This window comes from Xyrauchen texanus, chromosome 9 (genome assembly GCF_025860055.1).
Source record: "Xyrauchen texanus isolate HMW12.3.18 chromosome 9, RBS_HiC_50CHRs, whole genome shotgun sequence".
NCBI classification, from domain to species: domain Eukaryota; kingdom Metazoa; phylum Chordata; class Actinopteri; order Cypriniformes; family Catostomidae; genus Xyrauchen; species Xyrauchen texanus.
Window position 1 is genome coordinate 17,080,886 of NC_068284.1, and position 27,021 is coordinate 17,107,906.

Below are 27,021 nucleotides of genomic sequence, written 5' to 3' on the forward strand. Positions count from 1 at the left end.
TTTGTCGATGGCTAATCTGAATACTGTAAGGGACACATCTCCCTATTGTGGTCCTCTAGTATCTATGGAAGTTAAAGTCTTGGGCCAGTAGCACCAGCTATAGTGACAACATTAGCCTAGTTGTGGTGTAAATGGGCACTGAGTCACAATTTATTTGAGCGTTGCACCATTAAATTACATAGAACATAACCCTATGTATAAACTAAACATTTACGGAAGTCTCCAATTTGGGACTAAAAAAGCAGACTAATATTTATTGACATCAATGAGTTCATGTTTTGCGTGACAGACTTCAATCCTTTCGACAATCAGTGTATGATTATTTCAATGTAAATGTGTAGCTTATTAAGAAAAACTTTATGGTTAACTAGTATACTGTATAATGTAGCAGCAAAATTATCAGTAATTCCAATCTTGAAATCTTGAGCAGAAAAGAAACCAGTGTTTTCTTTTTGCCTTTTTTTCCTAAAAACGTTTCAACTTTTAATATAACAGTAATATATTTAAATTGTGCACTTTTTTTGACATTCTAAACTCTCCAGGAAGTCCTGTATACGAGTGTTTGTAGGCAAGTTCACAGTAGTTAAATTAGCTTCTGATTCAAATTATGGTAAAATGCATCTCCGGTGCTGTTCTAAATGCATATTACAAGTGAACCGAACTATTGAGCATCTACATCTGAGATGCTGTTCTTGAGTAGCGCTCAACGCATGAAGTCTAAAATAGCCACGAGAGCATGAGTTGGTGTCAATGGAACAGCACCATTCACGAACACGCTGGTGCTGCGCATACTATACATTTTCTATTTAAACAGCCTTTTGGGATTCAAGGTACTAATCGCACGGCTTCAAGTGGCTTTGAATAAAATGCACGAGTCATATTAACTGCTTTAATGGTGTTTTTATGGTTCTTATGAGTATTTTTTTGAGCTTGACAGTAACAAACATGACTAACACCGTATCGGATTTGGATTGGCTCGTCGGACCAATACCCGACCCATCTAAAAGCTTCAGTATTGGAGCCAGTACCGATCCTTGGTATCGGATCGATGCATCCCTAATTATCAAATAAAATGTTATTACGTATCGTATTTTAATGGGGATTTAATTTATTACAGCTGACAGTTAAGTTAGCAAACAAGGTTTGACAATAATTGTAACAAGATCAAATTGAAATTTACTGCATTTTATCACTTCGGTGTACAAATTTGAATGCTGTTTATTGGATTAATATAGGTAAATGACATATTATGCGACTATAAATTACGGAGAGCTTAAAACCTACTATCCGAGTCTTGCCTTAAGAACAGGTGGTGGAACCAAATTAAGCACGGACTTAGTTACAAACTAACTAGTAGTTACTAAGCCCTTAGTTTGAACTTTATGTCCCAACTTAAGTCAGCTGGTGCAACCCTACCCTGGAAATTCTGATTTCTTCAGCAGTAACCAGCATCATGTTCAGCAGTAACCTTTTCACAAGAAAAGACTACATTCATAAATAAAGTGCATTTTTAGCACAATGGCCCAGCTTCCTAAGAATGAGCCATGTTCAATATCTTAGTGTGTAATGTAGTGGAGGACATTATCTCAGGACTACCAGGCCTCCTAAAATTATTGCTGGGGTTCTCGTGTTGACCGGAGTGCACTCTTTGCAGTGAGGCTGTACCTGAGCCTACTACTCGTCCCCCGGAGACAGCACCCTCCAACACCGGCTCTGAAACACAAGACCATCAGTTAGGTCCAGTGGTTCCATCCTTGACACAATCTTCTGGGAACACAGAGGTCACGCTGTATCACCCTCAGACCAAACCATCAATCCCAAACCTATTGCAAACAATATCAACTAGAAAGTTGAGTTGCATTAGTTTAGAGAATTACATTCAGGATGCCCATCACCGTAATTTCCAGATAATAAAGTCGGCTGCCTGTAAGTTTGGGTTATCAAATAAAATGAAAGTTATTGGGTGTTAATAGAGAATAGTTCCTTTTGGCGAGCCCATTGATTATTTCACCAGTTCCCAATAATTGCCAAAATAGGAGGAGTGGTTGAGAGTTACAGAGATTCTACCTTGGCTCACAGTGTGTTTGGTAGTATGGCTAGTAAGCATGATATTTACTGTGGGCTCCACAGCTTTATCTGTGAAACAAAGGGAACCAAATGAGCAAAACTGCTACATTTATGCAAAGTTACACACAAAATACTTATGATGGAAAAATAAAATTAATATGTGGAAAGCAAAAACATAGATTAGTATACAGTGCCTTCAGAAAGTATTCAGAACAGTTTTCATGGTACACAGTAGTTTAAAACTGGACAAAGCAGATTTTGTTGCCATTCATCACACCATACAAAAAAAATAAAATTCCGTTTACTTTTATTCAGTACTTTACAAGTCCAACTTTGCCGGTGATCTGTTAGTCTATAACACGTCACAATAAGTTAATACGGACTAAAAATGAACAATATATTTACAGCATTATTAATCTTGATTCATGTCAATTTTAACATACAACATTTAAATGTTAAAAATGTGCCAGTGTACTCTTCAACAGTTAATGTATTATGCACACCAATAAACAATGAACAATTGTAAAAGTATAAATTAACACTAACCAAGATTAATAAAGGAAAATATTGTTCATTGCTAGTTCATGATACCCAAGGAATTTATTTATGTAAACTAATAGAACCTTATGGTAAAGTGTAACCAGTTTCTCTTAGTCTTATAACATAGCTCTGTTATGAACCTGGATTTGGGCCTCTTCCCTCATTGCTCCCTGCAGACACTCTGAAGCTCAATTAGAAATGAATGAATGAAGTGAATTTTCCACAAGTGGACTACAAGCAAACAAGCTTTACATGGAATGTCAAATAAAACAATCCTAATATTTATAAGAGAGATTGTTCATTTATTTAGCTAAATTTCCTTCACACTGTCACATACGGGGTTATATGTTCAGGTGACACTCCATCAAAACAGTTTTTTAATAGCGTAGTCTCTACAATTATACCCACACAGTTCTGGATTCCTGCCCTCCCTTTGTCATTTATCATCACGAAAGGTTGCGTTTCCTTCCCTCGTACCCGTTCAGAGCCATTTATTGTGATTCCTCTTTACAATTTGTCCTAATGTGCCTTTCATAACAAGGGATAGGTTCAAAGAATCCCATCCCAGGTTCACAACATTTTCCAAAATAAGTGGTGCAGCTGTCGAAATATGCCGTTTATAATTCATCTAAATTTTTCCACAGAGGTTCAAGATACCAAAGTCAGCAAATGAAAACATTAATTGAACAACTGAGAAAAACGTATTGCCGAATACTAATACATAGGGAGGGGGGCAAATGAAACTAGCCAAATCCATTTCATCAGCTGTGCTTGTGAGAGCCAATAAGAATCCATTAATAAATAAAACTTCTAAATAATTGCAGCAACCAAATAGTTATTTGCCTCATCATCAGTCCATGGCACAGAAAATGACTTTTTTCCACAAAGAATGAAAACACTTTCTGCTGTCTTATCAAGTAGAATATCAATCATGTTTACACTATTTACACATATCAAACCCCTCTGTGGATCAAGAACATGAGGAGCACTCGGCACCAGGGCCAGACCTATTTTCCAGCAGCATGCAAAAGTATGTTCAGTGTTAGTGTTGTACATGATAAACATCCTGCTGTGGTGGAGTGTGTGGACTGAGATTAGACTGTACAGCGCTGCTCTCGGGCACTGATATACCACAGAACGCTGGTGAGGGACACGCAAGAAGGCTCTTTAGCAGTTTACTGATGGGTGTGATGAAACACTCACTCGTCTATCAGTGAGACCATCTGGAGATCTCTCAATGGTTTGCCTATGCATCAAGCTTGCCTACGAACTGGAAAAAAGCAGTGAGCTTGCCTGATTAATTGTTGGCAACGCAGACCTGAACCTCGCAATGCTTTTCAGATTAAAGGAATAGTTTAAAAAAATATATTATTTACCCACCCTCATGTCCTTCCAAACATTTATGACTTTCATTCTTCTGCAGAACACTTAAGGGTGTAAAGATTGTTTCCATGGCTGATTTCCATAGTATGCCTTCAGAAGACTTCAAATATGATGCATGAGTTGCATGGGCTACTTCTATGACAATTTTGGATGCTATTATAAGCTTTAAAGTGAGGCAATATCCACTGCTATTGTATGGAAATCAGCAGTCACAACATTCTTTAAAATATGTCCTCTTGTGTTCTACAAAAGGAAGTTATACCGATTTGGAACAACATCAGGGTGAGTGAATAATGACACAATTTTCATTTTTGGGAGCTCATCCCTTAAGGTGTTATTGTAGGCTAAAGAAGCAACCAGTGTTTAGAGATCACCTTTTTTTAAAGCGTAGGAATGGCAGTCTAAAACAAACTCAATTAATAGGTTTCAAGCACTTAATTCAACACAAACTTAACCTACAGTTGAAGTCAGAAGTTTAAGGAATTAAAACACATTTTTTTTAACCACTCCACAGCTTTCATATTAGCAAACTATAGTTTTGGCAAGTCCTTTAGGACATCTATTTTGTGCATGACAAGAGTAATTTTTCAAACAATTGTTTACAGACAGATTGTTTCACTTGTAATTGACTACATTTTAGTGACTACTACATTGTCACAATTCCAGTGGGTCAGAAAGCTTACATACACTAAATTAACTGTACCTTTAAGCAGCTTGGAAAATTCCAGAAAATGATGTCAAGCCTTTAGACAATTAGCTTCTGATAGGAGGTGTACCTGTGGATGTATTTTAAGGCCCACCTTCAAACTCAGTGCTTCTTTGCTTGACATCATGGGAAAATCTAAAGAAATCAACCAAGACCTCAGAAAACAAATTGTGAACCTCCACAAGTCTGGTTCATCCTTGGGAGCAATTTCCAAGTGCCTGAAGGTACCACGTTCATATGCACAAACAATAGCACGCAAGTATAAACACCATGGGACCACACAGCCATCATACCGCTCAGGAAGATGCAGCATTCTGTCTCCTAGAGATTAACGTAGTTTGGTGCGAAAAGTGCAAATCAATCCCAGAACAGCAAAGGACCTTCTGAAGATGCTGAAGGAAACAGGTAAACAAGTATCTATATCCACAGTAAAACAAGTCCTATATTGACATAACCTTAAAGGCTGCTCAACAAGGAAGAAGCCACTGCTCCGAAACAGCCATTCAAAAGCCAGACTACAGTTTGCAAGTGCACGCGGCAACAAAGATCTCTTTGGAGAAATGTCCTCTGGTCTGATGAAACAAAAATTTCTTGTTTGGCCATAATGACCATTGTTATGTTTGGAGGAAAAGGGTCAGCCAGGAAGTTCAGCACGGTCTCAAATGGGTCTTCCAAATGGACAATGACCACAAGTATACCTCCAAAGTTGTGGCAAAATTGCTCAAGGACAACAAAGGTATTGGAGTGGCCATCACAAAGGCCTGACCTCAATCCGATATAAAAGTTGTGGGCAGAACTGAAAAAGCGTGTGCGTGCAAGGAGGCCTAAAAACCTGACTCAGTTACACCAGTTCTGTTTGGAGGAATGGGCCAAAATTCCAGCAACATGTGAGAAGGTTGGGGAAGACTACCCAAAATGTTTGACCAAAGTTAAACAATTGAAAGGCAATGCTACCAAATACTAACAAAGTGTATATAAACTTCTCACCCACTGGAATTGTGATATAGTCAATTAAAAGTGAAACAATCTGTCTGTAATCAATTGCTGGAAAAATTATTTCTGTCATGCACAAAATAGATGTCCTAAATGACTTGCCAAAACTATAGTGTACTAATATTATATCTGTGGAGTGGTTAAAAAATGAGTTTAATGACTTCAATCTAAGTGTATGTAAACTTCTGACTTCAACTGTACATGAAGGTAACTTTGTTCCTCAATATAACTTCTGTTGCACACTGCACGTCGAAGCAGCTTGCATTTCTTTCGCTGCCCATGTTAACAGGTTGGAGTATTCCCATTGGAAGTAGAAGCAGCGCAACAGAGTGTGACAGAAGCATCAGTAAATTAAAGAGACTGTGCACTGTTGATGGACATCATGAATACGAGTTTACACAGAATAAGCATATTTGTAGTCTAGTGTGATTTGTATGAATTAGAGCTTGTAGGAAAACAAAAGAATTGACATATTTTTGGATGCATGTCCTTTTTGAGAGGAAATTGCTTAACACTTAAAGGGGTCATGACATGAGAAATCCAAATGTTCTTTATCTATTGAAATATAAGAGGTCATTGTATTATAAAAACATAATGAAAGTTTCAGAAATTAAAACAATACACCTCACTGCAAAAAGAACATTTGTTGAAATCAAGCAGCAAGAACCACTCTTTCTCTACTTCCTCCAATATTGTGATGTCACACTATGGTATACATTTGCATCTAATCACCTCCACAGCAACACATCAAAGCATACTTTACCTTGTAACTTGCAGTAGCGATCAGCAGTGAGATGGCAAGTAGAGAGAAAAGGTCAGTCAAGAGAAGTCAGAACAGTGGGTGTTTAATGTCAAGTCTTAAAGGAGAAGAAGCACCAAAAATGAGGGTGGAAAATTAATTATCATGATTTACAATTGTATGACTGTTTGTTGTGCAAAAAAACATTACTAATATTATAAGTGAACCTCAAGTAACATATTAAAATAATATAAAAAGGCATGTCACGACCCCTTTAAAAGTTTTGGCTGGTGTTTAAACCAAGAGAAACAGATAACGCTACTCAATGGCTGTACTCAAACTACTTATTTCATTCTTTTTATTACAGTAAGCTATATTATTAAGAGTGATAGAGCCAAACCGACTAATCAAACTATTCTCTGTTGTGCTGTTGTGATAATGTCCCCTCCCATTGAATGATGATTTTTGAAATTAAGCAGAGCTTATAATGCTGGCTGTCTCTACGTTAAATAATTCCACAAAACTACATTAGGTTACACCAGTACCATGTAAATAAGATTTCATGATGATCAAATTTGTAATACTTATCAATAGCTCACTGCTAACCATTATTTTACTTTATTTTCTGTATGGAGTGCATCAGTTTCTTCAGCAGAAATGCCACCAGTGTAAAAGCACAAGCGCTGTTTGCAGCTAAAGTTATCCTGATTGGCTGCTTCTACGTGCTGTGTGTGCAACAGGCATTAGTTTCCACTCACTGTATACCTAGGGGGCCTCGAAATGAAAGTGTACGTTTTTGTAGAATTAAATGAAAACATTACCCTTAAAAGTGAACAAGAATTTGGATGTGCCTTTTAAACTGACCACACCAGGAGGATGTCCAAATTTTCCATTGTTCTTGCTGTGGCACTGGATCTTATTCAATTCTGTGTAGAACTGATGCTTTGATATACATTTCATCTTCATGGTCTACCAAAAGTTTTGGTGGACTTTTAACTCATGACAGAGCTACATTTTTGAACCAATGGCCAAAATCCAATCTGCCATGTTTTATTAACCGGCATCTCAACATATGCTTGATCAAACGTGAAGTCTTATCAATACATCAGTGTGGGTGTTAAAAAATTTTTTTTAGATGCAAACATGGTCATTGAAGTTTAGAGCTTGACACTTTTTTCACTTACAAGTAAATAAAGACTTAAGATCTCACTTGTAAAAATATCTGAACACGAGACAAATGCTCACCCATGTGGACAGAGCCCAATGCTAAAGTGTTTCTGTACTGTGGTGCTCTCCCTCCCTCTAGTGGTTGAAGAAATGTTGCAGAGAATTTGGAAAATAAATACATTTGGGATCCAAATGAAAAAGGGATAATTATAATGGAAGAAAATCTAGGAGCTGCCTTTTAACATAATTGTATCAGCTTTCTTTCATTAAACAGGCACAAAGGGTGTCTTTAGATTTCATGTTAACTGCATACTAAGAAGTACGACACAACAGTGTTTTGAAAAACATTCACAATCAGGTAATTTGACTTCTTAAATTACAATAAAGAAACATGCTTTACTCCTTTACATTGTAATAGCCTAACAGTTCTGCAATTTACCAAATATATTTACAACATATATTTCTTAACTTGCAGTCTTGACAGGTAAACTGAACTTGCACTAAATAAACTTGATGTGGGATTACAAATAGTAAACATTAAATAATAATTGAACAAAAAATAGTTTTTCTAGTAAAACCTAAACTTTTATAAAGTTCTTATTTTTCAGTTTTTGCTTACAAAGTAATGCAAACATTGTTGCCTAACAAATTTGTTTTGCATTTAGCAGCTTAACAGTAAAACCATCTTCCCTTCAAAATATTTTTAAGCAAAAATAAAAGATAACAAAAAAGTATTGAAGTATCATAATTCCACAAAATTGATATCAATACCAAAATTTGCACGATTCTCAATACCATTATCAATACCACAGCCAAAATGGATTGCTTGCTATTGAACACACATTTATTTAGCTTATTTACAGTGAGGAAAATAAGTATTTGAACACCCTGCTATTTTGCAAGTTTTTCCACTTAGAAATCATGGAGGGGTCTGAAATTGTCATCGTAGGTGCATGTCCACTGTGAGAGACATAATCTAAAAAAAAATCCAGAAATCACAATGTATGATTTTTTAACTATTTACTTGTATGATACAGCTGCAAATAAGTATTTGAACACCTGAGAAAATCAATGTTAATATTTGGTACAGTAGCCTTTGTTTGCAATTACAGAGGTCAAACGTTTCCTGTAGTTTTTCACCAGGTTTGCACACACTGCAGGAGGGATTTTGGCCCACTCCTCCACACAGATCTTCTCTAGATCAGTCAGGTTTCTGGGCTGTCGCTGAGAAACACGGAGTTTGAGCTCCCTCCAAAGATTCTCTATTGGGTTTAGGTCTGGAGACTGGCTAGGCCACGCCAGAACCTTGATATGCTTCTTACAGAGCCACTCCTTGGTTATCCTGGCTGTCTGCTTCGGGTCATTGTCATGTTGGAAGACCCAGCCTCGACCCATCTTCAATGCTCTAACTGAGGGAAGGAGGTTGTTCCCCAAAATCTCGCAATACATGGCCCCGGTCATCCTCTCCTTAATACAGTGCAGTCAGCCCTGTCCCATGTGCAGAAAAACACCCCCAAAGCATGATGCTACCACCCCCATGCTTCACAGTAGGGATGGTGTTCTTGGGATGGTACTCATCATTCTTCTTCCTCCAAACACGGTTAGTGGAATTATGACCAAAAAGTTCTATTTTGGTCTCATCTGACCACATGACTTTCTCCCATGACTCCTCTGGATCATCCAAATGGTCATTGGCAAACTTAAGATGGGCCTTGACATGTGCTGGTTTAAGCAGGGGAACCTTCCGTGCCATGCATGATAACAAACCATGACGTCTTAGTGTATTACTAACAGTAACCTTGGAAACGGTGGTACCAGCTCTTTTCAGGTCATTGACCAGCTCCTCCCGTGTAGTTCTGGGCTGATTTCTCACCTTTCTTAGGATCATTTGAGACCCCACGAGGTGAGATCTTGCATGGAGCCCCAGTCCGAGGGAGATTGACAGTCATGTTTAGCTTCTTCCATTTTCTAATGATTGCTCCAACAGTGGACCTTTTTTCACCAAGCTGCTTGGCAATTTCCCGTAGCCCTTTCCAGCCTTGTGGAGGTGTACAATTTTGTCTCTAGTGTCTTTGGACAGCTCTTTGGTCTTGGCCATGTTAGTAGTTGGATTCTTACTGATTGTATGGGGTGGACAGGTGTCTTTATGCAGCTAACGACCTCAAACAGGTGCATCTAATTTAGGATAATAAATGGAGTGGAGGTGGACATTTTAAAGGCAGACTAACAGGTCTTTGAGGGTCAGAATTCTAGCTGATAGACAGGTGTTCAAATACTTATTTGCAGCTGTATCATACAAATAAATAGTTAAAAAATCCTATATTGTGATTTCTGGATTTTTTTTTTTTAGATTATGTCTCTCACAGTGGACATTCACCTACGATGACAATTTCAGACCCCTCCATGATTTCCAAGTGGGAGAACTTGCAAAATAGCAGGGTGTTCAAATACTTATTTTCCTCACTGTAAAAGTTCTATATCAATTAATATAACGAATTAACAGAATTGCAAGTTTAAGTAAACATAACTTAGCAGTTTTTTTTTGTTGTTTTTTTTTTTAAGTATGGCCCTTTGAAACAATTAATTTGTTCCCAAATCGTGTTTCATTTGATTTTTTTCTGAATTCCATATTTTGAAATGTATTCAATTACCGCATCAAAATTATGTCTAATCAAATTAATTCACACAACTTTAATAAATAAAGAACAATTGCTTTTCAACATACCATAGCATTTTTTTTAATCAAATAAAGTGCTTCTGTAAAGAACCTCACTGCATAATCTACCACAATCTTGGTCTTATTCTATTAAGTAAAGTGCTGCACAACTGAGCATCACAGTATAAATTAATACATAATTAATACACAGTATAAATTAATAACTTTAATGAAATCTTTTACTCCGTACAAAAGCTGTTTTGCTTGTATAGAAATGATCATTTACTGAAGACGGTCACAATATCTCTCTCTCTCTCTTTCTGTCTCTCACACACTCCCACACCCCCCACCCCCTACACCCGCACCCCCACACACCCCCACCCCCGCACACGCACACCCCCGCACACACCCACACCATCATTTACGCACACCGCATTTATCAATATTAGTTAATGTTTGTTTATTAAAACCAAAATACAATAGTTCATTGTTAGTTCATAGTACATGAACTAATGTTATCATATACAACTTTTTATTTTAATGTATGAAAATATATTAATATACTCTATGTTAGAATTAACATTAACCAAGATTAATAAATGTGATGGTTATTGTTAGTTCTAGTTAACTGATGTAGTTAACTAATGTTAACAAATGGTACCTTTTTGTAAAGTGTTATCAAATTTTCATTTTTCTGTAAATCATCTCTTTAAGAGTACAAGTTAATTCTCACCAGATGGCTGTTTATTATTGACAAAATGCATTGAAAATGTTAACAAATAAAATCCTGAGAGAACCTTGCTGCTAAATCAGATATGTTGTTATTTAAAACCAATATGCATGTTAAAGATAGATAATATGTTTTCATTGTGTGTAATTTATTAATGTTATGGTGTTAATTTTATTATAATGAATATTGTTATACAAGGTGTAACATGTTCGAAGGAATGAAATTTAAGACTTTAAGGCCAAATAAAAGAAAAAATTAAGACCAATTTCGCAATAAGAATAATCACAACACACACACACACACACACACACACACACACACACACACACACACACGAATTACCAGGTAAATACAAAACCACTGAGACTACTTGGATGTCTCTGGACATATTTTTGTATATTTTATTGTGCATTTGTGTGTTTTCTATTTTAATATAACATTAAAACTCTAAATGAATTCATTAAGAATGCACATAGCCTAAAGTATGTATCCTATATTGTGACACTTCTCTTAGTCTCTTGATTTCCAGCAAGTCCAAGACATGATGCATTAGACCGGTGCTTTGGCAACATCACTCCTTATGTCAAACATGGAAGGTGGTAAAAACCATGCATTAAAAAGTAAACTTTTATCAGATTACGTTTTTGAAAAATTATTCAGAGGGTTCTAGTTGACTGCTGTGGCTTCAAGATCATCAACAGAGCTGACTGGACTGAGATAATTTCAACTCACAACTTTGTGTCGCTAAGAATATGTTTGTATTTATGATGGTTTTGGTGTTATACTTTTGTTTAATCCTCTAATCTGTCAAATCTAACAGTCAGAGGGCTTTCTGCTAGCAATTACTGCACATGCGCTGACATTTCTGTAAATAAGAGGATTGGTCTACAGACCTTATTCACATTAGCGCCATGTTTGATTTTTAATGGAAATGGAAATGAGGCTGTGGGGGATAGACTTACCATCTCTTCAAATGGCATTCGCGATATAAATCTGTAAAAAGCGCCAATATCCCATCTGCTTTTCCACAACTCGTTATGTCGGGAGTTTGTCTACTGAGTGTCCTTGAAAATATATTATTTCAATGTTTTGACTGCGGAATGATCCAAAAAACACTTTAAACTGTAGTACAGCTCATTGAAGAGGCTGTACATCTATCCCTCACAGCCTCGTTGTCATTCTAGTCAAAAATAAAATATGGTGCTGCTGTGAATAAGGTCTAGCACAGGGGTCAGCAACCTTTTTGATATGGAGTGCCATTTTCTAAAATAGAATCAATCTCCTTTTGATAGCCACTGAAATAAAGTCATACAGGTTTGCAACAGCATGAAGGTAAGTGACGACAATTTTCATTTTTGTGTGAAATATCTCAAGCAAAAGTCAAAACTCGTCAATTACTTTAAAAATGGCAGTTTAAAGTTGACAATATGCATTGACAATATTAACAGATTGCATTATGAAAGAGAACTGTGCTGCATAATTAGTTATGATGTATATTGAAAACAGATTATATACTAAATATTAAATATAGATCATATATTTTCATATTATGTGTATTATAAATGTATATAATTATATTATTATTGTTTTGTATATTATTACAAAAAAAAAAATGTAATTAGCTGATTCAGATGGCAGAGAAAATACCTGTATATGTCAGATCTAGAGAGATCTAACAGGTGTAACTCCGCAGTTGAGTAGTTTTGTTAGCTTTACAATTACTGTCTAAGGTGAAGTAAAATAAAGAAGTGCCACAATTTGAAGGGCGTCAAAAGACCGCTCCAACCTTGCATGCTTGCAAATTGTAATGTTGACAGCTTTGTCGATTAGAAGCAGGAACGACAGTGTTAGTGCAATGCTCGCTAAATATGCGTTCAGTAAAAATGCGCACGCTCACACTAAACTCAAGCGTCAGCTGCTAAATGACGGATGCACGAGAGAGAGAGAGATGATGATGATGATGATGATGATGATGATTTTGACTCACACAGATGCTGCTGTTTTAAGAGTCTCCTCTATTCACACCCCAAAATGTAAGACCTCAGCAAACAAAATTTAAGACTTCTTGTAATTTATTTAACATATTTAAGACTTAAGATTTGTATGGCCTTAAATTTAAAAAAGTAAAATTAAGACTTTTTAAGGACCCGGAAACTCTGTTATATACTTATTAAAATTGACTGGTTCACATAGCAGAGAAAATAGCTAAGATACATACCTGGATGGAGCTCTAGAAAGATGAGATATAATGGGTGCATAAGTCTGTTTTAAGCATTTCTCTTCACTCTACAGATGGTATTATTACACAAAGCGTTTTTGCCTTTCTTGCTAAAGAAAATAGTAAATATACCCTTCCCCACTGCTCACACTCACAAGCTACTGAAAGCTGCACCACGAGTGAAGGCCAGAAAGTGAAACATGCGGGAATCATTAAAATTGTGCTCAATCACCGCAATCCTGCACTACTGAGCTAACATTTGTTATTGAGATTGTAAACAGGCTTACTTGTCCAGTCGGCCAAGTAAAATTCTCTTTAACAAGCCTGTTGTCAAGCAGACAAGCGTTAATGCCGAGCCCGGTGTTATACTCTTGTTTCATAATCGTACACCTGAAGCACAAATGCTAGCGTTGCTGCACTGTTTATCAGTTGGGTGCTAGGAGACATCTCTGGTGAGAGTCAAACACCTGCTATGCTAACGGGAGGGTTGTAGATTTGATTCCTTACACGTCATCTTCTGAATATCGGGGAATTGAATGCATTTATGGTCGGAGATCAGAGACATCAAGTAGGAATATCCCACATCCGAGTTGAATGGAACACAGCAACTAGAGTAAAAAATATTTTGTCCTTTGATAATAATTTGGGTCGAATTTAATGGAAAACAAAGCAACTAGTTAAGTACACAGTGGGGCTGTCACAGCGCTCAGTGTCAACATTCTGAAGTGCCACAGAGTATCGCACACCACATGGCACTTATCTGTTTCTATAATGTTTGATCCAGCATATGCTTTTTCAATCAATAGAATTATTAATAATTTGTAATAATTAATTTTTGTGGCTCCATGCAGTATTGTTTGAGAGAAAAAAAATATTTTACCCCATCCCTAGACGCTTAACCGTAGAATCTACGGCGTAGATGCTTCAAAATGACATGAAGGAAAGCAGACACACCTACTTACCAGCCAAATAATAAGTCAACCATTAAAAAACTTTCCTCAGTTCCAATCTAAACAGAAGAGTTAACATTTGTTTGGATTGACATTGAGAGGGACAATCTCTCAGAAGTTAAATGACAATCTATCCATCACCTAAAGTCTCATATGTACAAACATTTGAACAATCCAAATGTGGAAATGTAATTTTCTAATGCATATCCAAACAATCAACGAGAAAGTGAAAAGGAAGAAATCTGAGAATCTTGCATTCAACAGTTGTTAAAATTCTATGGTCCTAAATGTTAAATTTGATCATTCAATTATAGATGTGAGTTCTATGAAAACAGTAATGCAAAACCTGTGAAAGAGGAACCCACACAACAATAAACAAAATTTTTATCCAGTGGTTAAAGGGATAGTTCACCTAAAAAAATTAAATTCTCTTATCATTTACTCACTTGAATTATATGGAACTACAGAGCTGAAATATTCTTCTGCAGAAGAAAGGAAGTCACACTTATCTGGGATGGCATGATGGTGAGTAAATTATGAAAGAATATTCATTTTTGGGTTAATAATTAGCTTAAGCTTAATAATTCAACTGACAGAGGGTCTAAACAAACAAACAGATTCGGACTTACATATTGACAGACCGAAAGTTACCCAAGTACAGGGAGGTCACAACCAGAACTCATATGAACATATAGATGGCAACACAAGCCCTGAGAACTACTCACGTGGCTTCTGGCCCCATACGTGCAAATGGAGCTTCCAAGAAGAGTAGTAGATGAACCCCAAGACCAGCATGGGACACAGGACAAACAGTAGTTTGTGTGCAGGCTTCATGTTCCTCAATCATTCACATGGTACCATGTTTTACGTCACCTAGGAACAGGAAAGAAAGACCCAGGGAAACTGAATCACATGTTCACAGCATGTGTTTAAGCAGACAGATGCTCATTATTAAATTATACAAGATATTATTTTTTGCTACATCACCAAGCCCGTATAAAATATTAGGTTGGATTTCACTTGATGTGAAAAAGATAAAGAGAAGTGGTTACTAGCAGTGTCGGGGAAGCTAATTTGAAAATATAGCAACCAAAACTACTCATAAAATCACCTTATTTTATACAACCGAGTCAACTATAGTAATAAACAACAGCAATTAACAAAATATTTATATAAAAAAAAAAAACACAATGTCCCATTAAACTGCACAGGGGCTCTGTTGAAAAAGTGAATCATTTAAGTGAACTAGGTCATTCACATGGAGTTTGGACTGTCCAAACAAACCGACAATAGGGATGTCAAAGTACCAGTATCTTGATACCAAATTTATCCTAAAAAAACTTTTCAGAAAATTAACAATACAGTATCAGCGTTCCTGCAATAATGGTAGTACTGACTCAATTCAGGTCCCAAGAGCTGTTCGACTGACACTAGGTTTTTAAATGCTTTAAATATTCTGAATTCTGGCTCCTCGTTTAACACAGTAATGCTGCTGATTGTCATGTCGGTGATGGAGCTCGATCAGAGGAAGAGGGCTCATGCCTCATGGTAAACCTGGTCATTAAGCTGCACACATGAACGGGCAAATGATGTGGTATTAATGTAAATGCAGACGGAACAAAAACAATCAGGTGTGTGTGTGTGTGTGTGTGTGTGTGTGTGTGTGTGTGTGTGTGTGTGTGTGTGTGTGTGTGTGTGTAAATTAAATCTGTGCATTAGACTTTGTAGTGGCTGTCCATTATGTTGTTAATATTAATCAGCAGCCATACTGAAAATGAAAAAACACTTACTGTTATAAACAACTCCATGTTCTTTATTCGTTAGTTTACTTTATACTTAGTTCTTTATTACTATAACTATGTACCTAAATACTTATTTTTAATACTTCAAGCAATGTTTACTAAATTAAGAATCATATGACAATGTTTTAATATATTATTTGAATAGTTATTTAACTATTGAAATAGGCTAAATTAGTAAATTAGACTTGGTTTTGAGAATCATGACATTTCACTGCTATTGGTACCATCTATTTTTTGCTATTGTGACAACTTTAGCCAACTCACTAAAATTCCCAATGTTCCCAATGCTAAATATAAGTGAATTGTTTATTTTACCCAGCTAATATACATGAACGGTCCAAAAGAACAAATGATACTGGAAAAGCTACACTATTGTGAAAATAGCTGAGCTACTGTCATATACTGAAAAATGTAGTTAAGTAAGTGTCGCTTCTTGAACTTAGTCACTCCTCAACAATGATTACTAGTAACTATGGCCCAAATCTGTTTTTCTGCTCATTTCTGATTTTTTGTAAGGTTGTTCACACAATATTTTAAATGTAGCTCATATTATGGAGTGGTGGTGGCATAGTGGCTAAAGCACAGGGCTGTTAATCAGAAAGTCACAGGTTCTAACCTCACGGCCACCACCATTGTGTCCTTGAGCAAGGCACTTAACTCCAGGTTGCTCCGGGGGGATTGTCCCTGTAATAATTGCACTGTAAGTCGCTTTGGATAAAAGCGTCTGCCAAATGCATAAATGTAAATATTAGACTCTAGTCAAAACAGCCAACATTTGTTAACTGACCCACATGCCTATAATATTTCCTGAGCATGCATATATATATGTCCATTGTATTAATATGTATAATGAAATAACTTATTAAAATGTTTATTAGCGGTTTTTAAATCATAATTTTAAATTCATATCAGCTGTTGTACACTGTAACTCTTTACTGTAAATTTACAGGTAATTTCTTACAGTATTGTACTGTATTTTCATAATACAGTATTATGCTGTATTTTTTACAGAACAGCTGTAAATATACAGCACAATTCTGTTTTCATCCTGATAAATTCGTAATACAGTATCATACTGTAAAGGCATTGCATTGTGGGATTTATTTTTTTCTGCGCTCATATCAAACGTGACACGAACAGACAGTACAGGCTAACTTGATTTTTCAGCGGGACTCAACTGCTTTAATTCCTTGTATCTATACAGTGTCTGTGAATTTGTGAGCAATCTTGAAGCTTTGGTTCGTGTGAGCTTCGGTTCGTGTTAGCTTTTGTGACCATCTTTCAAACATAGTTGCCGTGACGCAGCAGAACATTTTAACATCACATGAAGACGGGAGGAAGAATCTGACAACTAAATCTAACTTGCGCCGGTGACCAAAAGTGGATTTTACAGCTTGACAAGATCGTTCAACTGAGTGATACGGTAAGACAATCTATTTATTTTATTTTTTTGCGTTCGCATCTCTATATAATATTGTTTACACGAATGGTTTGATTTTGCGAACGTGGTTTGCTACCACGAAAAAAAAAATAATCATTCTGTTCCACCTCATTACAAAGTAACTTAACTTCGATATTTGACATAGGCAACATTTACCATGTCATTTGCATGACCTGCTTTTAATTAATATGTATTTTTTTTGTTTCAGGTTTTGTAATCTGATGACAGTCCAGTGCAAACGTAAGTGTTTTATAGTGGTATTAACGTTACAGAACAAAAATGCCATGGTGTCAGTTCTGTGATTGTGCTTTTGAATCATTGTCAGCATTTTGCCAGCACATGAAAATCCATAGTCATATTCCTAATACTGTTTTCAAATGTGGTATTCCTGATTGCTCCAAAACATTTAAAAAGTTCACTGCTTTCAAGGCTCACATATTCAGGTATCACAAAGACAGGCCCTCAAAGACATCTTTTGAGCCATTAGGAATTGATGCTTTAGTCTGTGACATTGGTACTTGTCAAGAAAAGTGCAGTGATTTGAAAAACTCAGTTTTACACTTGAAAACTCAAATCAAAGAAGGCACCAGAGTGCCATGTCCATTTACATGTAATAAAAGCTTTTCTGTAGCATCTACATTGACTTCACATTTATCCAGGAATCATCGAAACTCTTCAACAGAAAGGTTGCGTCATAATATAACGTTACTGCAGTCAAATGTTTCAGTACAGAGGCCGCATGGTGAGGTATCTAACATGGCTGAACACTCACATCCACAGTCTGAATTCTTTGATTGTGGTGATGGCATAGAGCAGTTGGATAATGCACTTTTGCCAGATAATGCAGATGAATCTCTTTTTTTGAAAAACATGGCTCTGTTTTATCTCAAGTTACAGGCAAAGCATACTCTCCCCTCATCTGTGATTCAGTCGGTAATCGATGGTCTGCAAGACATCCATGATATTAGCCAGTCTCATTTGCTACTCAAGCTAAAGGAAAAATTGACTGCGCTTGGTATTTCTGAAAATGATATAAAAAGCGTTGTTTATGTCTTGCAAACTGATGATCTTTTTTGGAAGTCTAATATGAATGCACTTAGCACTGATAAGAGGAGAAAGTCTTTTTATAAAGACAATTTTAAGTTTGTGGATCCTGTCCCAGTCTGTCTTGGTCTAAATGAATCTGGCAAGGAAAGCTTTGCTCAATATATTCCTATTAAGAAAAGCTTAGAAGCATTGTTCTGCTGTAAATCAGTGATAGAACAACATAACAATTCACAATCTGAAGTTTGAAATATATCCTCTCTGATGTATGGGATGGCAAAAATATTGATGAAAATATGCTGTTTAAAACTGATAAAGATTCATTAGCTTTAATCTTGTATGAAGATGCTTTTGAAGTTGCCAATCCATTTGGGTCTGGTAAGAAAAAGCACAAAATTCTTGCCGTTTACATGACACTTGCAAACCTGTTGCCTCACTGTAGGTCAGGCATTGACCCTATGCAGCTGGTTCTGCTGTGTAGGGAACAAGATTTTAAATTTTTTGGACAAGATTTGGTCTTTGCCACTCTGGTAAAAGACCTTAAAGACCTTGAGGAAAATGGTGTTGAATTATATGATGGAAAGGTGCACAAAGGTACATTGTGTGCCATAGCTGGAGATAACCTTGGATCGCATTACATTGGTGGCTTTGTTGAAAATTTCAGTAAAAGTAAAAACTTTTGCCGATATTGTGAAATTGACCGCCAGACATTTAACTCAGCTCCCCTAACAAAGGCAGTATTGTGTGGTTGAGTCCAGCTGTAACTAACTCTAACTCTACTTTAATTTCACCAGGGGAGACTATTCCTCTAATTAGGAAATTGCTCATTGCTATAAATTAAATTATAGTATTACTGTATTGATGAACCATTCTCAAAAACACTACTAAAACAGAATGAAATGGTGAATCCTGTGAATGGTGTTTCAGAGTTATTTTAACAGTTATGTAGAACTATGAATAGACAACTACATAGAACCACAGTGGAACCCACAATAGTTATTTTAATTATTATTATTATTTATTCATTCTTTTTTTTTTTTCAAATTACAGGTCAATCTCTAAGCAACCAGTGCTGGATGTTAAGTTTGGAAGGCCAAGTTGTGTGTGAAGGAGCACAGCCCAACTTTATCACTGGCCTGGCAGCGCTGTTTGCCTCCTTCTATAACTTCAACTTGCAGTACCAGGAAGAGGCAGCATGCACCCTTGAGTTTGTCCTTTAGGTGAGTGTATAGTCATATACACTCACCTAAAGGATTATTAGGAACACCTGTTCAATTTCTCATTAATGCAATTATCTAATCAACCAATCACATGGCAGTTGCTTCAATGCATTTAGGGGTGTGGTCCTGGTCAAGACAATCTCTTGAACTCCAAACTAAATGTCAGAATGGGAAAGAAAGGTGATTTAAGCAATTTTGAGCGTGGCATGGTTGTTGGTGCCAGACGGGCCGGTCTGAGTATTTCACAATCTGCTCAGTTACTGGGATTTTCATGCACAACCATTTCTAGGGTTTACAAAGAATGGTGTGAAAAGGGAAAAACATCCAGTATGCGGCAGTCCTGTGGGCTTAAAATGCCTTGTTGATGCTAGAGGTCAGAGAAGAATGGGCCGACTGTTTCAAGCTGATAGAAGAGCAACTTTGCCTGAAATAACCACTGTTACAACCGAGGTACGCAGCAAAGCATTTGTGAAGCCACAACACGCACAACCTTGAGGCGGATGGGCTACAACAGCAGAAGACCCCACCGGGTACCACTCATCTCCACTACAAATAGGAAAAAGAGGCTACAATTTGCAAGAGCTCACCAAAATTGGACAGTTGAAGACTGGAAAAATGTTGCCTGGTCTGATGAGTCTCGATTTCTGTTGAGACATTCAGATGGTAGAGTCAGAATTTGGCGTAAACAGAATGAGAACATGGATCCATCATGCCTTGTTACCACTGTGCAGGCTGGTGGTGGTGTAATGGTGTGGGGGATGATTTCTTGGCACACTTTAGGCCCCTTAGTGCCAATTGGGCATTGTTTAAATGCCACGGCCTACCTGAGCATTGTTTCTGACCATGTCCATCCCTCTATGGCCACCATGTACCCATCCTCTGATGGCTACTTCCAGCAGGATAATGCACCATGTCACAAAGCTCGAATCATTTCAAATTGGTTTCTTGAACATGACAATGAGTTCACTGTACTAAAATGGCCCCCACAGTCATCAGATCTCAACCCAATAGAGCATCTTTGGGATGTGGTGGAACGGGAGCTTCGTGCCCTGGATGTGCATCCCACAAATCTCCATCAACTGCAAGATGCTATCCTATCAATATGGGCCAACATTTCTAAAGAATGCTTGCAGCGCCTTGTTGAATCAATGCCACGTAGAATTAAGGCAGTTCTGAAGGCGAAAGGGGGTCAAACACAGTATTAGTATGGTGTTCCTAATAATCCTTTAGGTGAGTGTATTTTAGACTGAATTGTCACTAACCTTGTCTTGACAGTATTTGTTAAGGACTTCATTGTTTGTTTGTTTTTTTGTACAGCTTTTTTTTACTTCCTGTTTTCGGTCGAAGTCCACAGTAGTCGATTGTAGAGTTCGCGCGCGCGATCATTGGTCTTAGATCCTCAGATCAATCGACTACTGTGGACTTCGACCGAAAACAGGAAGTAAATACAGGTATGTGAGCTGGCTGAACTAACATCACTTTTATTCATATCTTTCACATCTACTGCAGTCAGATTCACCGTGTTCACTCTGAATAAAATCAATCACATGGCTGTGCACTTGTAATGACACATCAAGGATGTTAAAGGATTAGTTCACTTTTAAAAAACTTTTGCTGATAATTTACTCACCCCCATGTCATCCAAGATATCCATGTCTTTCTTTCTTCAGTCGAAAAGAAATTAAGGTTCCCTTTACAAAAAGCTTCACTTTGATGTTGCGCTTTTCCTAAGCGCTACGGGGAACAACTCTAGCTATGAACCGAGCTGAATAATGTGTGTAACACGTCAATGAACATTGACCAGAATTTATAGCCTCAGCTGAGGCTATAACCTCAGGCTATAAATGGATACGTCACCAGGTGTCCTCAGAAACGATTCTGTTTCTGTGTGTTTCACAAACCCTGTCAAAACTTTTTTTCCTCTGTTAGGAGTTAGAATCAGTTAGGCAGTGTGCAGTGAACGTTGTTCTCTTCTGTTTAGAAAATATTATATATATATATATATATATATATATATATATATATATATATATATATATTTCTAAAAAAGAAAGAAAAAAAAGAGAGAATGACTGAAAGCCGCAAACGGTGCATGTTCCCCTCTTCTCGCTCTATAGCTGAAGACGACACACATCAGTTTTTGCTCTGTTTGTTTGGGGGTAAGAGCACGCTGCTCTCGCGTTGCAGCAGGGCGGGTGCGAGCACTGCGATTTGCTTTAACAGGCAGAGTGTGTCGTGCTCGCCTCGCTTGCTTCCGGGAGTCAGCACTCACGAACAAAAAAAAAAATCGTTCGTGGGGCTTTTGCATGGATTTGGCTGAGGAGCAAGAGACGGGTTGATCCCTTTCTCTCACTCTCTCCCCAAACCCTGGTCCTTCACATGATCTCGACGCTTCTTCGGATCATGAGGTGGATCGCGATTCTCTTCCCGCCTCAGAGCTTTCCGTCCGCGATAAAAAATCTACGGAGGAATTGCTCGATGTTGTTACTCGTGCGGTTGCCAGATTGGACTGGCCACGCGAAAAAGAGACCCCCAAACGCTCCAAATTAGGGGATAGATTTTATCTTCCAGTCTAAGAAAGGGAACGCCTCATGGGTCCCTCCCCTTCTTTGATAACCTCCATGAAGAGCTTTTTCGCTCATGGAGAACCCCTAAAAAAAATAATAATAAAAAATAAATAAATAAATAAATAAAATATATAATAATAATAATAATTTCCTTTATTTTTCCAGGAAGGTCCCATTGAGATTAAAAGAAATCTCTTCCTCCAGGGAGTCCTGGCCAAGATGGCCACACTACAAAATTACATACAAACACACAACATATATAAAACATTCCAGAAAATCAGAGCACAACATTCATCATAAATCAAGTAAAACAACAACATGATTCAATCATTGTATACTGTAGTACATTTTTAAATACATTCAAAGGAGGAATTGTTTCTAGAGGGACAGTAGCTTGAAATTCATTCCACAGCCATGGGGCATAGTAGGAGAAAGATGATTTTCCATGCTCTGAATGTACCCTAGGTACTACTAATTTAATCCCATTAGATGATCTAGTGCTATAGTTCTTTCTACATAAACATAGAAGACTAGTAATGTAATTTGGAAACATACCCATCAATGTCTTTACAATAAATACTAACATATGGGATTTCCTTCTTTGATATAAAGAGGACCAACCCAAATAGTTGTACAACAAACAATGATGCGTACGTGAACAAGAATTTGTTATAAAACGCAGTGCAGCATGATAAACGTCATCCAGCCTTTTCAAAAGATATGTAGAAGCATGCATGTAAACAACATCACCATAGTCTAAAATAGGTAAAATAGTACTCTGTATTATTCTCCTTCTAGCTGTAAAGGAAAAACATTTTTTTTCCCGAAAAAGAAAACCCAATCTTGGTTTAAGCCTTTTCACCAAGTAATTAATGTGAACATCAAAGGCTAACTTCTCATCGAGCCATATTCCTAAGTATTTATAAGTTGGTACTCTTTCTATTTGTAAACCCTCAATAGTCAGAATAGGCATAACAGTAGACATAGAACGGCTACGTGTAAAAAGAATATACTTCGTTTTATTTACATTTAAAACTAATTTTAGTTTCAACAAAGTAAGCTGAAAAGTATAAAAAGAATCCTTAAGAATTTCAATAGCCTGAGACAGAGGATGCAGTGGAATAAATAATTGTATCGTCAGCATAAAAATGTAGCTTTGCCGATTGTATTCCCTGCCCCAATTCATTAATAAAAATAGAAAAAAGAAGGGGTGCCAACAAAGAACCTTGAGGGACACCCTTTGTGACTATTACCATAGATGAGGTATAATTATCTACAGCAACACATTGAGTTCTATCCGATAAATAATTTTTAAACCAACTCACAGCCGAATTATCGAGGCCTATACTGTTAAGCCTCTGTAACAGTAAGACATGATCCACTAAGTCAAACGCTTTTGTCAAATCAACAAATAAGGCTGCACAATGTTGTCTATTATCGAGAGCAGTGATTAAATCATTAGTGACTAATGTAGTAGCTGTTATCGTACTACGGCCTGCTCTAAATCCTGACTGAAATGTGTTCAAAATATTATGACTAAGTAGATATTCTTTCATTTGATCATTTATAATAGATTCAAAAACTTTTGCTAAAACCGGTAATTTAGAAATCGGACGATAATTATTCAAATCGGAAGGATCGCCTCCTTTTAATATATATATTTTCTTCCCGTGTTCACATACCCTCAACGTCATTATATTCAACTATCGTGGGTGCTGAGGCACGGCGGTATTCAGTGATGCCGCCGGTCAAACAGACGCTTGCGGGCTATCTCTCGCCGGGCTCAGCATCGTCACTTAAGAAGCCCTCTCTCCCCTCAAAGCCTTGTAGGACAACCTCCACTTTAGTGGGAAGGGCTTATCAAGCAGCAGGTCAGGCTGGTGCTGCTCTGCACACTATGCTGCTCTGCACACTATGCTGCTCCTCCCAGGGATTGGGGACAGTCTCGCCGCCCTCGCCAGCCCCCGAAGCAAGACCTCAGGACTATAAATTCTAGTAAGAGAAAACCCTGACGGTCTTGCGCCTAGATTAGGGGGTAGCTCCCCTCAGGACGGGGCGCATGCTTCACTTCACCCCTCCCGGTACCCCCTCGAAGCCCCTCCATCCCCACCACCTCTTGGTGTTTCGGGTTGCAGAGGCTTCCGTCAAAATTGGGTTTTTTCGCAGTTCCTGCATTTTATTCAGGACTCGAAACACTCGAAAACCCCTCAACAGGAAGTGTTAAAATATAATACCCATCTCAGAGATCCTGGCAGCGTGGAAAGTTCTGCCGGATATATTCTTTTCTGTGGGTCTTATAAGGGCGTCAGGATTTAATTCACTCGCTGCTTTTCCGTGTTTCAACAGCGTGTTCTCGCTACCGTGAACCGGTTTTCTTTTTATGTAAAAAAAAAAAAAAAATCTCAATCTCCTGGTTAAAGGGGCCATGGTATAGACCCTTTTACAGCCCACGTGATCAAATAGTTGCGTGCGCATTTTGGCAACGGAAGTGGTGTTGTTTCCCACTGGCTCTAACGTGTTAGCAACTCCGAAAGTGTATCAAAACGGTTTCCCAGCATCAAAATGTCTGGTTGTTGCGTTTACGGTTGCACTAATCGATATTCCACCAAGGGCCTTAAGTTTTATAGGATTCCGACAGGATCACGGCAGTTTCAGAAGAACCGGCAGCGCCTGTGGCTGCAGGCGATTAAACGTGTTGATTGGAGCGAGGACATAATAAAAAATGCTCGCGTCTGCAGCGCCCACTTTATATCAGGTACGTTTATCTATGTACTCTTGAGTTTAATGGAAAGCATGGTTTACATTATTGATTGTCTGTAGCCTACGGTGTAGTTTATCAATGCAGCTGAAGTTTGATGACCACATGCAGCTAGTTTCATAAGCTGGTGTTGGATTTGGCTAGTAAACAAACTGTGTGTGTGTTATTTGCAGATGAAGCATTATTGTACTCTAGTAATTCTCGTTTACATTAGTGATTGTCTGTACGATGTAGAATAATATTCAAATGCAGGTAAAGTTTGATAAACTGGCGGTAGATTTGGCTAGTAAACAAACGTGTGTGTGTTTTATTTGAAGGTGAGGCGTCATTGGACTCTAGTAGTCCTGATTTTGTGCCTTCTGTGTTTGTGTACACAAAACCGAGCCAGAACCCCAAAGCAAAGTTGGAGAGGTAAGAATATTTAATTTCCCCCTCTGTTCTATTTAGTTTGTTTTTCTCTCTTGCATAACTGTACATTTCTGCTGTTTTTATTGTAGGTACCATAGGAAAAGGAGGAGAGATGATAGACCTATAAATGGCAGCAAATCTATGTGTTTTTTCTAAAACTCTGAAACAAGAGTGCAGCATGGATCATTGTCCAGGTATGAATATATTTCATCTTAACTGATTGATTGTCAGGGTGTGTGTGCTCCTGCCAGGCATACTGCTCTAATTGCATATCTGTATATGAGTACACAGGCCCCTGGATGAGTCAAATGCAGACGAAAAATTTCGCCCTGTGATCAATAAAGTATCTTCTCTTCTATCATGGAAAAGTTTTGAAAAATCATTGCTAAAATGTGTGAGAACCCTCAGTTGTGAAATTGTCTGCATTGGTTGCAGCACATGCTAATTTTTCACTTTTCTTTATTAAAGCTGAAGACGACATCCCAGTTACAAAGAGGGAATATGATTACCTGAACCAGAGACACTGTCAGCTTCAGGAGGACTATGTACACCTGTGTCAGAAGTTTGAGGCACTACAAGCAGAAAATGTAAAGCTGAAAGAGGAGCTGCAGAAGTCTACATTTTCCTACACAACTGTCAAGTGCAACATTGGACAATTGTTTTTTCTCACCGGACTGACCTCCGTGCTCTTTGAGTGGCTAGTTACAAAAATAACAGGCAGCTTAGAAAGAATTATCCAAAAACTTACACTAGAAGACCACCTGTTGGTTATATTGATGAAATTAAGGTTGGGTCTATGTAATACTGACTTGGCATATAGATTTAAATTATCAAAAACCACGATTTCAAATATTTTGCGGAGCTGGGTCCCTGGTATGGCCTTGGTCCTTAAGCCACTCATTAAATGGCCAAGTAAGAGTGCAATACTTAAAAATATGCCAAAAACATTCAAGCGGAACTTGAAAAACTGCCGGTGCATAATAGACTGCACAGAAATTTTCATAGCTAGACCCAGTAATCTGACTGCTAGGGCCCAGACATGGTCAAATTATAAACACAACAACACAATTAAATATTTAATCGGCATCACTCCAGCTGGTGCAATTTCATTTCTATCTCCTGGGTGGGGTGGACAGGTTTCACACAAGCAGATCACAAAAGAGTCAGGTTTCTTAGAACTTTTGGAGCCTGGGGATGAGGTTTTAGCCAACAGGGGATTTCTCATCAGAGACGAGCTTGCAGCTTATGGTGCAACCCTTCATATCCCTCATTTCACAAAAGGAAAAAAGCAGCTTTCTGCACAGGAAGTTGACACATCTAGACAACTTTCTCGTGTGAGAATCCATGTGGAGCGAGTTATTGGTCGGTGGAAAAACTTTAAGATTTTGCAAACAGTTATTCCAGTGTCGCAGGTTAACATGCTAGAAGATGTTGTGACTGTATGTGGTGCCCTCACAAACCTCTGTAAGAGTGTTGTTTCCAAATGAGTAACACATTACCATGTATTAGTTTTAACGTGATTTACATTTGTAAAACCTATTTACTGTACATGAAACATAATGCATTATAATAAACCTCCCAACATTGGCTGCCACTGGTGTGTATAATGTACTTCCCCCAAGATTATCTCAA

At 37.6% G+C, this 27,021-nt stretch overlaps 2 protein-coding genes across 5 annotated transcripts in view; one reads left to right on the top strand and one right to left on the bottom strand.

Moving 5' to 3' along the window:
• The window catches only part of LOC127649260 (CMP-N-acetylneuraminate-beta-1,4-galactoside alpha-2,3-sialyltransferase-like), a 110,563-nt gene that overhangs the window by 55,628 nt on the left and 27,914 nt on the right, over positions 1–27,021 (bottom strand). Inside the window, exons 2-5 of one of the 4 annotated variants that reach the window (XM_052134285.1) lie at positions 14,875–15,022; positions 14,596–14,631; positions 2,068–2,136; positions 1,597–1,713 (exon numbers count right to left, since the gene is read on the bottom strand). In XM_052134285.1, coding sequence (XP_051990245.1) covers positions 1,597–1,713; positions 2,068–2,136; positions 14,596–14,631; positions 14,875–14,983 — 331 coding nt within the window. In that variant the 5' untranslated portion in view covers positions 14,984–15,022. The remainder of the gene's footprint in view (positions 1–1,596; positions 1,714–2,067; positions 2,137–14,595; positions 14,632–14,874; positions 15,023–27,021) is intronic. The other 3 variants (XM_052134286.1, XM_052134287.1, XM_052134288.1) reach the window with 3 other exon arrangements.
• On the top strand, positions 25,565–26,974 carry LOC127649263 (uncharacterized). The gene is made up of 2 exons (XM_052134292.1): positions 25,565–25,583; positions 25,858–26,974. The coding sequence occupies exons 1-2, from the start codon at positions 25,568–25,570 to the stop codon at positions 26,874–26,876; spliced, it is 1,035 nt and encodes a 344-aa protein (XP_051990252.1). The 5' UTR covers positions 25,565–25,567; the 3' UTR covers positions 26,877–26,974.